A 13,252-nucleotide genomic window follows, 5' to 3' on the forward strand; every position below is an offset into this window, starting at 1 on the left:
ACCACCACATTTGCTCCCTCACCCACACTTCATTCTTGCGTGGAATGAAAAGTGAATGAGTCTGTTTCCCGTGGTGATATGATGTTTTAAAGCAGACAAAATTGCTGCTCTTGGCTGGGATTTTCAAATGAGACAGAGGAATTTACATGGGCAGTTCCCTTTGAAACTTATTGTCTACTTGTTTTCAGCATTGCTGAAACCCCAGCTTTATTTATAAAGGTTTCAGTGTCTTAATAAAACAAAGATCTGTGTTTCCTTTCTAGAACATACTGGTTAAAGTATCTTGAGCCCTTATCTTGAGTCAGTATTTCTGGCCTTCCAGGATTTATTGCATCCTAATTTAGGTGCTGATCTGATAACCATAGTGATGTGTATTATTTCTGAACTCAAATATTCTTTGCAATGTTGCAAGATTCAACTGTTCTCAGATTATAAACTCTTTAAAAAAGGGCATTTTTCTCTTGTGGAGGTGGACAGTGCCAATAATGTGGTGCATGTTATTGGAATGCAAATAAGTTCAAACAGTAGATGCTAATAGTTATTTGAGTCCTCTAAAGAAAATGAGTACAGTTCCAACAGCAGTGATAACAATCACTGTTTAAAACAAATCACCATGTATTTCAGGAAAATACCAACCACATTTAGTCCAGATAGGAGTTGTTTGGTTTTATGGTATTTCAAGATGCAACAGCTCCCAGGGTTTCACTTCATGGCTTAGCTTTTATTGTGCAACCAGTCCCAGGTCTCACAGCCTTCCACTCGTATTGCTTTCTGTTCTCTTTTCACGGGAACTACTTACAAAAATAAAGTAATGCATTGTTTTGTGCCAGCTACTTGCAAGGTGAGGTTTTTAGTCAAAATGCCCACTAAACTTAGATTTCACCTTGTGTTCTCATGGTTGCTGGATAAAACTTAAAATATTTGAACTTCATAGTCATTACTTTTAGGGCTGAGGTATGATTAGATCTCTTCTTTCAAATTCTGTTTTTCCAGTGCAGCTTCATGGTTTTCACAGTTTGTTGTGACTCACGTTTTTGTCCTTCCTCCAAGAGATAGGGTGACTTTTTCATTTTCTGACTATGTAAAGGTGAGAAAGGACTTAATTGCTTGAAAGGTAAAGTTTTAAGGCACAAGTGAGTGAGCACAGTACCCAGCATGTAGATAGTCAAGGAGATCGCTGCAAACTCTGACCCGTGGCCAATCTGCACACCAGGCACAGTGGGGTTTTCAGTGGTGAGAAGGAAGCACATCTGGCTGTGAATCAATACAGAAAGCCACAGATTCTCTGCTCATCCCTTGGCAAACTTCATATGATGTGTTTGTTGAATGTCATCCACACAGCAGTGCCACATAAGCAAGGCTAATATAGTTTAGACTTGTACTATTCAGTTTTACTCAGGTAGATGCAGACTTCTGGGGGTGATCTTCCAGATGACAGCTTCTGATGAGGGAGACAATGTGAGGGATTTGTCTTACAGAAACTGAGTAGCTGGAGTTCCTATAAGGAAAGAGAAGAGCAGAGCAGGGGAAGTAATGTGAAGGTGCAGTAAAATCTGTTTGGGTGCCAAGTCACTGTAGAAAGAGGACTATGAAGGCTTGGGATTTGCACCATTTTTAGATGTTTAGGAGCAATAGATTCTGATGAGGGAGACTCCTATGTCATGAACTGCTCATAAAGAAACTTTGTGCCCACACATTACAGATGACCTTACTGGAAGAAAGGATCAGTAGCTCTGATAAAATGGTAGATTCATCTAAAATAACACAGAGTCTAACAGCAAAAGTGCCTTTTAGCCATTTCCAATTGACACGTGAATAATGTGGGCTTGCAAACAACTGTAGCAAGACAGTCACTTGACAAGATGTTATGTGTCATTGCTTGAGTTACTGCAGTGTACTGCACTAAGTGCCTTCTTTGACTTGCTGTGTATCAGAGCAGCAATTTAGGAGGCTTCTACTATATTCTTACGCAGGATTTGACAAGGATACTCATGTGAGAGGGCAGCTGTGCTAAAAATCTTTATGGGAATACAGAAGGAAGTCACTGATATTCTTGAATATGGTAGGTAGGAGTGCTTGGTCTCCTCCCATTTTAAGTGGAAAGAAATGGCTTTTTCTTCACTACAGCCCCTGACTCTTTCCCCAGACTTTTTCTTTCCAATTACCATTGCACTATCTGTTCCAGCTGATCACATCCAGCATCAATGTGAATTGCTGTCCTCTCAGTAAAAGTCATGATAAATTCACCTACTCCAGTGACAACAATTTCTAGTTTGTTATATTTGGTATCAGAATTCATTATAAAGTGTATAACAGCAGAGATTTAACTTTACCTTTCAAGCAGAATTCATTCCCTCCACAAAAATTTCCGTTCCAGTGCTAAACATTTCGATATTGGGATCTGCAGTGTCGATAAGAAATCTCCATTTTTTGAACTAGCTCCCACAAAGGTTATCATTATGCTCCTTCCCAGCCCTGCATGCCAGCAGCGAGGGGTCAACCAAATACAGAAACCGGAGCTACGAGATTCTTATTCCTCATATTGGGCTTTGAAACTGAGGAATCATGTTAGATGCAGAAAATGGGAGGAGTCATTTCACTAGCCCACAAGCTAATTCTCTTGGTGCTTCCCATCCTTGATGTTACTGGGTAACTTGGTGCATGCCAGGTGTGAGAAGCGTTATTGTCACATGCTATCCAGAGCCAAGTTACCTTCATGGAGGGATCCATGAAGACAAACGAATGACTGTTCCACTGGTGTTCCCCCACAGAGACTTTCCAACTCTGCATCTCAGAAGAGAACCATGCTGTTCTTCAGAAGCAACTCCTCAAGCCAGAGCATTTTTCCCGTCATATTAAATTGTAGTAGCAGCAATTAATTTTTTTCCCCCAAGGTCCATACAAAAAACTTAGTACAGATCATTTCGTGCTCCTTTGTGGAGATATCCACGAATGTCTACAATCAGTCATTTTAATAGCCATGAACTTTAATATGCACTTTAGAATTCAGTAAAATGTGTGGCAGTAAAAGGAAAAGGCTTTTATGCCCCAAATTTTAAGTAAATTAAAATCCTTTAACCCAGCAGTAAGCACCTCTTAGTCAGTCCCCAAAGTCTTACGCGCAGCAGCATACCATGAACAAGCAAAAGACTTCATCATCTCCTGCTGAGTGTAAGTAAAGCAGTCTTTCAGAAATCATGAAGAAAAGGCATTGGGTGATATTTTTGTTCTGGTCCTGTGAATGCTTGTAACACTACTGGCTTAGACTCAGGAGCAGTATGTATATATGCTTCTTGTGCTTGTGATGCTGCCATCAAATGCACCATTTATCTTAAAATTTCAGAAAGAAAGGTCGTTTTGAGGTCATTCAGTAGGCACTGGATGTTCTTTGAGATAAGTAGTCCTAAAATGTCTGAAGTATAGAAGGCTTTTTGTACATTTATGTGTGCAATTAAAAAAAAATTCTTACAGTAAAGAAATTGTTTACTTGATGTACTATTTCAATATATGTGGAGTAGATCTTTCTGAGCCAAGTGAAACTGGTTTTGTTATTGACATCTTTGAGAGGATCCTTAGTGAAGACAAAAGCAACAAATACAGAAAAGCTAATTGGTTTTTAAGACTTTGATTAAAAAACTTCTCAGTGACCTTTTGATTGTCATTGACTGTCACATTGAAGGTGTCATGATGTAAACATGCTTGAGGAATAAGATGTCTTCTCACAGACAAAAGACATATTTGGTAAGGAAGTTTATTGGCCCTGTCTGAGCTACCACTATCTGTTTTTTGCAGATGAATAGAGTACTCCTGAAGGTATTGATCCTTAAATGGTTTTGAGCATTGAATTTCCTCTTACACACACTACTGTGTTCTGTCCAACACTCCTTTTTCAGGTAATAATTTCTGTCTGGTGATCCCAAGACACCTTACAGCATGACTATAGTTTTCTGCATCCCATGCGCTAAGCCAAAATTTTGTTTACATATTCATCCTACTTGTCACAGTTTCTTACACCTCATTTTAAAGGCCGGTCTCAGATGAGCCCAATGAGTTCATTATGGAAACACATTAAACATCTTAGTCCATGAGTTTCTCTTTCTTTTACTGAAAATCTACTTTAAGATAATTGCACTGTTACCTTCCAGACCCAAATTGGAAGAAAGTATTTTGGGTTTGCTGTTTGCTGTTTGCTTTACAAGTGAGAGTACAGTAAACTCAGCAGGAACACTGGAAGATTGAACCGTTCCTGTGTGTGACCAAGCTGGGATATTGGTTCTTGGCTTCTGTCAGGGAGACGTGAGTGAATGCTCCTGGCTCAGGAGTGATTGCTGTCCCAAGGCAATGACTGAGAGAGAAAGTGGGAACAGGTGAATCCTGGGCTCCTCCTGTCTAAGAAGAAATTAAGATGAGTGAGACAGCGGCTACTGCTCAGAAGTTTAGGAGTCCTCTGCAGCAGAAGCAGCAGTACCCTTCAAGGCTGAAGTTGGACCTGATGGTCTAATTCCTCAGGCATTTTCTATGGGTCTTCATTCAGCTTCTTCCCACTGTCCATACTCTTCCCCTTTCCATGACAAAAATGGGCTTTGTCTCTTATGCTGCTCCTCCTGCATCTGAGGATGGGAAGAACACATCACCTTCCAACACCATAATTTCAGCAGTTCTTAGCATCTTTACATTTGTTATGGTGCACTTTGAAATGAGCAATGAGAACAAACTTGGCAGTTAGAATGAGTGAGTATTGGGGCACAATTAAAGTTTGATGCATTTTCTTGGGATGCTCATTTTTTGCCCATTTTGCACATTACTTGAACCTCATGTCCTACCTTTAAAACAATATGTAATATTTTGTGAACTTACTTAGATAAAGAAAACTCAGATTTTTTCATCTTCTCTGCTGAGCTGTATGTCATAGATCATGAGTCATTCTGTTACTCTGAATTTTTAAGAACTTTTCTTTAAGTGGACAGTAATATTATAATTGCTTTAGCACTGGAGGGAGTTTTTATTCACTTTGAAAATTGCTTTTCAGTAGCAAAACACCTGAACTTTTAAGAATAGACTCACTCATTTTAAAATGTCAAGTGGCACCAAACACTCAAAGCATTCAGAGAGTTTGACTTATACTTCTTTTTGTTTTGCACAAAACATGTTCATGGTTTCCCTAGTTTCTCCTGCTGTGCATACCCAATGCATAGATCAGGCTGTTCAGATTTCCAGTACCTTGATTTTGTCAATAGTTTGCAAATGTGAAAATGCTTTCATGCAGCATTAATTATAAAGTCTGTTTTCAAAACAGAACCACTCAAAGAACTTTGACAGTGTTTACTAGAAGCAGCATTGCAACCTTGGGAAGTTGACTTGAGGGAACTATAGGTAGGGAATTTTCCAAGAGATTTGATGGAGGAATGACCAGGGCTCTGTTTTGGGAGACAATAAATGTTTTCTTTTTAGGAAAAAAATAAAAGTACTAGACTTCTATCTACCTCTTTAAATGCCTAAACAGGTCTGTGAAGCTTGTGTTATTTTGATGCAGATCCAGAAGAAACTGAATGCATAAATCTTTCTAGGCCTTTCTGAAAAACACAGATCTACTGTCCATAGTTGGTAATTGCTTTTCTTTCTTTCTCTGTAGTATGGTGTCATCATGGAATTGTATGGCTCTGCCAAGACATGAATTTTCCTTAGTCCTGTTTTGTGCTAGGAACTTTTTAAAGGGCTACAGATGTGAAAAGAGACTTGAAAGAAGTTGTGGACTTAATCCACCTAGCTTCAGGCCCCCTTGGGTGGATTTAAATGTGAGCTAAGCCCGAATGGTTGATGTCCAAAAAACTGTTTGCATAAAGTTTTATGCAAACAGATTTGGGTGTTTTTTTGTGTATACATTAGTGTATATTTTTATGTATATGTATACACATGCTTATTTATTTGCCATAATTGGGCATCTCACATTCCACAGGAGTTGGGGTTTTTTTCAGCTTTTAAAATGCCTTTTTGATTGGATTGTGTAAGAGTAATTTTACTTTTGCTGTAACCTTGTATGGGTGTTTGTCATAGCTCAGAGCTTGAATGCTGCTTCACCTCCCTCTGTGGCTGTACAGTGCACAAGCCAAGCTGGAAATTTTGTGAATAAATTACTGTGGTGTTTGTGATATTTCTATCAAGATTTGTCCATCTCCATACCAGCTGATTACATTAATTTCTCCATTGAAGGACCTGATACGTTGACAACCTTTTAATGAGACTGGCTAATTGCTAACTCAGAAATGCATTGTTTTACATCCAGTGGTAACACTTAATACAATATGGCTAAAGACAAAGCTTGGCTTGAGAAAACATATATATAGTAATTAGTATTCTGACTGTTTCATTGAAATGCATAAGTACCTTTTCCTTTCTCTGATAGGCAAATTGTTAGTTTTATAACTGTAATTTTGGTGTGAAATCCTAAACTGGAAGAGACTCCCTCCCAATATCAGGCCATGTAAAAGGAAATCATCATTAACTGTATAGCCACACAGCTGAACAAAGGAGAATGCAGTAATATTCCTAAATTATTACAAGATCTGTGTATAATTATTGACTTTTCAGAGGTGACTACTGTATGCTTTCATGCCCACATTCAAGAAGTAGCTGTATATTGTGCTGCTCATCAAACATACCTGTATAAAACAAATGCATTGATAAACAAAGCAAATAACATCAGGCATGTGTTAAATGTGCCATGAGTTTCTGCTTTATCTTGATCAGTGATGCTGAAGGAATTAAACGGATGACTTTTCAAAGACTCTTTGTATGCCATGACACTATTAAAAATCAGGATGTTTTTTAAATAATTATAGCCAGGCTAGGAAATCTCAGACTGTGTATAAAGCTACTGCAGCCCAGCTATTGCAACTGAAGTGTGTTTTGGGTAATTCTTCACGGGCACAGTGAAACAGTGTAATTTTCACCCACCCTACCTCATGAAGAATAGCTCTATAGAAGCAAGTATGTTTCCTCTCTTATTTTTGGTATTGGTAGTAAATTTCTGAATATAGATAGACTTTACAATTGCAATACTCAGGTTTGATTTAAATGACTGTGTTTTGTTGTAATTTGTTTCCTTCTGTGGGAAAAACTAAAAAATGCACATTTTATCATATGATAAAGCATCTTCTAAATTGATAGTAGCTAGAATTCAACTAGCAGCTCTAAATTCTAATTAATACTTCTTCCAAGCGCAGATGTCAGCTTCAATTCCCAATTTATAAATTAATTTATCTCTGAAAATGAGGTGCATGGAGAATACTATTGTTTATATTTCTTCACCTGTGTGTCTACATCTTTTAATAATAAGATCCTTCTTAGCTCATGGGAAAACATGTTCTAAATATGGTTTAGATTTTGCAGGTCTTTGAAGTAGGACATCAGAGAGTTTTGTTTGCAATCAAATTAAGGTGCTTTAATTCAGGAATTATGAAGTAATTAAGGATGAATTATGAAAATTATCATTGTGTCTTCAAGTGAAGAAATTTTCATTCAGCAGTAATATGAGGAAGGTCAAAGTCCATTGAGGCTTGAAGGTGAAGGCAGGGGCTAATATTAACAATTCATATTTCTTTTCTCACTGGCTTTTATATAATAATACTTTCCATTACCTTTTTTTTTTCCAATAAGGCCTTTTCTTAGACTTAGCCATTTTTTTCACATTTCCAAGGCTGAACAGCTGTCAGAACTAGAAAGGCCCTACCTTTAGAAATAAGTTCCTAAAACCTGAATCATGGAACTTATTATACTCTTCTCCTAGCAGATCTCAAAGGGTCTTTAAACAGCAACAGAGAAGTTTTACTGCAAATAAAGATTTGAACCCAGAGCCATTTCTTTCAAGTGTCAAAGTTTTAATCATTCATAGCAAGTAAGGCCATCAAACCGAATGACAGAAAGATAACTCGAGAGGACAGAGATCTTTTGTGTTCTGACTGAGATAAACCTGTTTGTTTACTGAACCATGAGATGCTGCAGCAGATGTCCTAAGATTTTGTGGTACAGTTAGAAAACAATATTTTGTATGAGACTAAGGATATGTAATTTCCTGATTCTTTTGCAGAGTCATGTCAGGAGACAAATGTAACAATCTTTTTCACTGAGATTCATATCACTTCTGGTTAGCTGCAAAGTGGCATGATAGTATTGTTTTAAAGAGAAATATAGGGTTAATAAATTGATGCTTGGAAATAGTATTAATTCAGAGACAGATCATTGTTGGATGTGTTGATGAGAATCCAAAGTAATACTGCTGGACTCCATGGGGATTCCCTTGAGTTAGGAAGAACAGGACTTAGAGGCATCAACTGAAATTTTTCTTTCAAAGATCCCTGCACTTGCTTTTATGCCCCATGAGCCCAAAAACCACAGATTTGCTCTCTACTTTACAATGTGCTCATTGGTGGTGGATGCAGGTGGCCTGGCTGCATTCAAGAGGATAAATAAATGCTCACTGGAATGGGTATTCCATGTCTAGAAAGTTTCTTTATTAAGGTTTACACTGATGTAGACATGAGTAACTAGTATTTTGAAATAACTGAGTTTTCTGCGTTTGTCTTAGGAGCAGTGTGTTTGTTGCCTGTTATGGCACTGGTGAGATGTTATTGCTGGTGCCTGATCCCAAGGGACTTCATGGTGTGTTCAGTAGTGGCTTGGGCAAAGCCCCTCCTTGCACAGACCACAGGCAGCTCCCTGAAGGCACCAGTGAAACCAGGATGGCTTTAAATTATAGTTGCCATCATGCTGAATGACATTGGAAAGTGAGAAGCTGAAAAGCCCCTTCGCTGCTGATTTGTGTCATAGTTACCCTTCAAGGCAGGTCACGACAAGTTGTTGAGAGGTATTAACCCAGCTGCTAATGCCCATGCAGGAGCACAAACCTCAGCATTAATCTTGTTTTGTGGCTTTTGTCAGTGTGGCGTAAAGGTAGGTGGATTGTAATTGATCTCCAAGCCAGAAAGGAGATGTTAATATGTAGCTGGTAGCAGAATAGTCAAAATAAAGACCCATGGGATAATAGAGAATTCTTCGTTCACCCAGGGAAAGATTTACAATTTCCTCAGTCAGTTGAGAACACAACATTATTAAATTGTCAAATTTTAGCAATTTTGCCTTGTTGCGTAGGAAATCAACTGCAAATCACCAGATAGCCTGATAAATTCATTTACACCCAGATCCACTAAATGACTTGGAATGGTTTTAGACACCCTGTGTCTAAAAATTGCAGTTCTCAAGGGTCCAATTTAGCTCCCCTCTACTTCCAGCAGTGCCTATGATTTTGCTGATATTCTTTACTGTGTCTCACATGCTCAGAAGTGCCTTGTCCTTGATAGAACCAAGTCTCTATTTTACATCCATGCTCCATCCTTATCCACAAATCAAATATCAATATGGCCTTTGGGTCTTGTTGCAGTTAATTTTCTCAGCCATGTGTTGTGTGCTGCACAAGAGCTGGCAACAAGAGGCATTTTTTTTCAGGCCACAGCTTCCATGGGTGACAGAGTCCCCACACTGGCAATATCTGCTGTGCAGCCAGCGTGTTAGTGGTCACAGCATGCCTCCAGCCCTGTGCCTCCTCTGCCTGGCGCACTGGGGCTGCTCTCTGCAGCCAGGAGTGAGGGAAGCTGAGCTCCATGAATCCCTCTGTCTATCTAAGACTCTGTAACAAAGAAACGAAAGAACAATCTGAGATACAACATTGAAGCACATTACTGCGTATCAGCTGAAGCCAGACCCTTGATTGGTGGAGCCCAATGTAGCTGCTTTGATTTCAGCACGCTGAAAAACCATTTAGGGCAGTGTGGGATGGAGGTGTGGCCCACAATTTTTGTCACAGTAATGAAATCTCAGATGTCAGGTATCCCCTTTGCTCGTGTCATCTTGGCTGAGAAAGTAATGATGACTCATAGTGAGTTTACAGGTGAGTAAGCTATAGGATGGCACAAAGAGAGTAAATGCCAGTAAATCAGAAAAGATGGATGACCACATGAATGTAAATGGGAGTTCTGCACTTGTTCTCACAGCACATTTCATGGTAAGGCTTTTATTCTTTTCAAAACATTAGTGCAGGTATCCCCTATTTCATGTGAAATAGCAGTCTGTAATTGTTCCTCTATGGGATTTTACATGGATGGACAAATATCCCCTAGCATGGGACCAGGGCCATAATGGACAAACCTTGCTTTCCAGGAAGCACCTTCCCTCCTCCCTCCATCAGGATGATCGATTCACTCAGTGATGCCTCTTTGGCATTTACTCTCTGAGATCCCACACTTCTGCCTCTGTGAGGCATGATGTGGTAGCAGAGTTGTATTAATGCAGCTCTCAAGTCCAAACAGAGCCTGATGTCTTCTTTTGTAAAAGCAGGTTATAATTTTTGTTACCTACCCCGTAATTTTCAACCTATGAACATTTCCCCCTTAATTCTATTGTATCAGCTATTATACAGATTAGCTGATTTGCATGCTCTGCCAAGCTGAACAGAGAAGATTTGAATCTGCAGGTCACATTTATTAGCAGAAGCAGTACTCCCAAGGTACATGTTTGCTTAATTTTTCATCTTTAAATAGACAGGACTGCCAAAAAATTAAACATACTTGTCTAAGAGGGAGACAGGAGTCATTAAAGGCACTGATGAAGTAGCAGTGGTTTCAGGATAGCTTCTCATGTATTGATTTTTAACTGTTGGAGAGAAATTGTGATATTTTTGATGATTTTTTTAAAGAAATGTACATTATTTGTCAATTTTTTGGTCATTATTTTAGTTTTCAGTGGTAATCCAATCCCTAGGCTTCCAGTGTCTGAGAATTAATTATTTCCAACAGTTTTTATTATCTCCTAAACTACATTCTTGGTAGAAAAGAAAAAGGCAGTTTCTAGTTACAGGAAGCAGGACTGAGTCAGGTCTGGACCTGTAGAGATTCCAGCTTGGCCCTGTGACTTCTGATCCTGGGTCCTGGCTTTCTCTGCCCCAGGTTCCTCATCTGCCTCTGTGTCAGGAACCAGCAGGAGGGGTGACCTGAAGCCTAAGGAGGATCACACCTGGGCATGACTGAGGTGCTAGAAAAGCAGAGAGCAAGTAGGATGGGACAAGTTTGAGAAGCAATAAAGTAAAATTCTTTGCAATGTTTTCCTAAGAATTGAGGAATTTACATAGTATGGACTCTTACTGGCTGAACATTTCATTATGATGTTATTCCTCAGCAGTAACAGGATGACCACTGATGGAAAGCAGCTACACTGTTAGGTTGATTGTGCTATTGGGTGAGAACAGTTGACCTTGCCCTGGTGTTAGACATGTAGCAAAATCAGTGCAAAACAAGGAAAAACTACAACTGCAGTTTGTGATGTTGTTGTTGGGAGGCCGGTTTAACCTTTTAAACTACTATGGGAAGTGTGCCTGCTCCCTCTGAACCTACATGCACACTTACTGAAGTTCTAAGCCTTAATGCTGGCACCAGGAGACACGTCCAATCCCCTTCTCTGTCCCTGTACAGCTCATCTTGGTACAACCACAAGCTGAGGGTGTCCCAGCTCCTGCTGCCTCAGGCACTGGCTGAGGAGCCTACTGCAGGCACCATGTGACATGGTTCCCTTCCAAGAACCTCCTTTTTGTCTAAAAGACAACCAAATCTCAACTGCTCTAACATGTAAAAGTTTAGTGAAAGAAAACAAATCCTGTGTCAGAAGCATGAGGAGCAGACAGATAGTCTGATACACTGAAGGAAAATTACCCAGGTATTTTCCTCAAAATATGAAGCCATCACTGAGTGAAAAATTTTGTGTTACCTGTGATAAATGAATTTAAAGATGTTTTTCCTTTAGGAGGAAGAAATGCTGTTCATTGTCTTGCCATTTTCAAATGGATCTTTTTTATAAATCAACATTAAGAGTGTGTGCTGTGAATGTGTATTTTGTCACTGAGTTACAGATCTGTGTTCTGATAAAAGGAGAGCACTGTAGAAAATAAAAAAGTGTCAAGTTAGCTCATGCTGAGCTTGTACAATGGTTTTCTTGTATTTCATAGAAGCTAAAATAAAACAATGAATAAGAAAGTGTGCTCACGTAAAATGCTACTGGTGTTTGGCTGACTGGGGTTGCTCCTTTTGGTTTTGATGAAATCCAGAGGCAGTAATATGTGTCTGTTTACCAGACTTGCTGTAGATAAAAGAGTCTGTCAGACAGCGTGGAGAGGATTCTTGGACTGCAACAAAGACGATGACCATGCTTCCCATGACTTTACTATGGCCCAGTTTTTACTCTTGGGCTCCTGCTATGGCAAACAATCATGGAGAAATTCTCCAGGAAACTTTAGTTCCTTTTACTGTCAGACAAACAGGGTGCATCATGTAGGTTCATTTTAATCAAACCTACAGCATTTAGAAGAAATCTGTACTAGTTAATGCTTGTGTTACTATTTAACATGAATTAACTTTTACTTGACCTTTTCTATAATATTTATCCCCAGATCTGCCATTGAGAAGCTGGGAGTGGAGGCATTTGAGGCCATGTACAGCTGTCTCAAGCAAGCGAGACAGCAGAATGCCAGTGAGGAGGAGATCAGGAGGTGTTTGAAGAAACTGGTGTCTAGAGCAAGTGATTGCTTTGAAGTGGATCAGCTGCTGTACTTCGAGGAACAGCTACAGGCTTCAGGGCCACATCTTCAGCTGTAACAGTGTGTCCGCAGCAGCTGGAAATGGCACAGAGGGGGAAGGGGCCTCCTTCAGGCCAGCAGGCAAGTACAGGTGGTGTTTGGGGGACACTGCTGAAGGTAATGTAGTACCTAAGCACGTGGGTAAGCACCATTTGAGAGTCCACACAGCAGTGTGAAATGGGTAAATATGGCACGGACTACAGGGGCAGGAAGAAGAACAGATGTTTGTGACAGTGGAGGGGAGGATTCACAGTTACCAGAGTCCCCTTTTTCTACCACTTAAAACATAAGGAGGGTTGTTCTGGGCCGTGTCTGGATGCCAGTTCACACTCAGAGTATCACTGGCAAAGCTGCCTCTGATGGAATGAAGCAGGATTAGACTCCAGCTGCTGTTGATTTCTGTGCTAACTGGTCCTCATGATATTTAAGCCCATAATTTTTGTAATTTGGCAGATTTACCCTTAAACATATATATACATATATGTATACCCTTAAACATATATATATATATATATATATATATGGCCACACATCCCCTATTTGCCTTATTATTGATTATTCAAAAGGGCTGCATTT

General features: G+C 39.5%; 1 protein-coding gene across 1 annotated transcript in view; it reads left to right on the top strand.

Moving 5' to 3' along the window:
* NEK11 (NIMA related kinase 11) overlaps positions 1-12,695 on the top strand; it is a gene marked incomplete at both ends in the record, with an annotated part of 78,598 nt that extends 65,903 nt beyond the window's left edge. Inside the window, 1 exon segment of the mRNA XM_082282732.1 lies at positions 12,491-12,695. Coding sequence (XP_082138858.1) covers positions 12,491-12,695 — 205 coding nt within the window.
* Positions 12,696-13,252: the final 557 nt, after the last annotated feature.

The sequence above is a fragment of the Coloeus monedula genome (assembly GCF_965178545.1).
Source record: "Coloeus monedula genome assembly, chromosome: 1".
In the NCBI taxonomy this organism is placed as follows: Eukaryota; Metazoa; Chordata; class Aves; order Passeriformes; family Corvidae; genus Coloeus; species Coloeus monedula.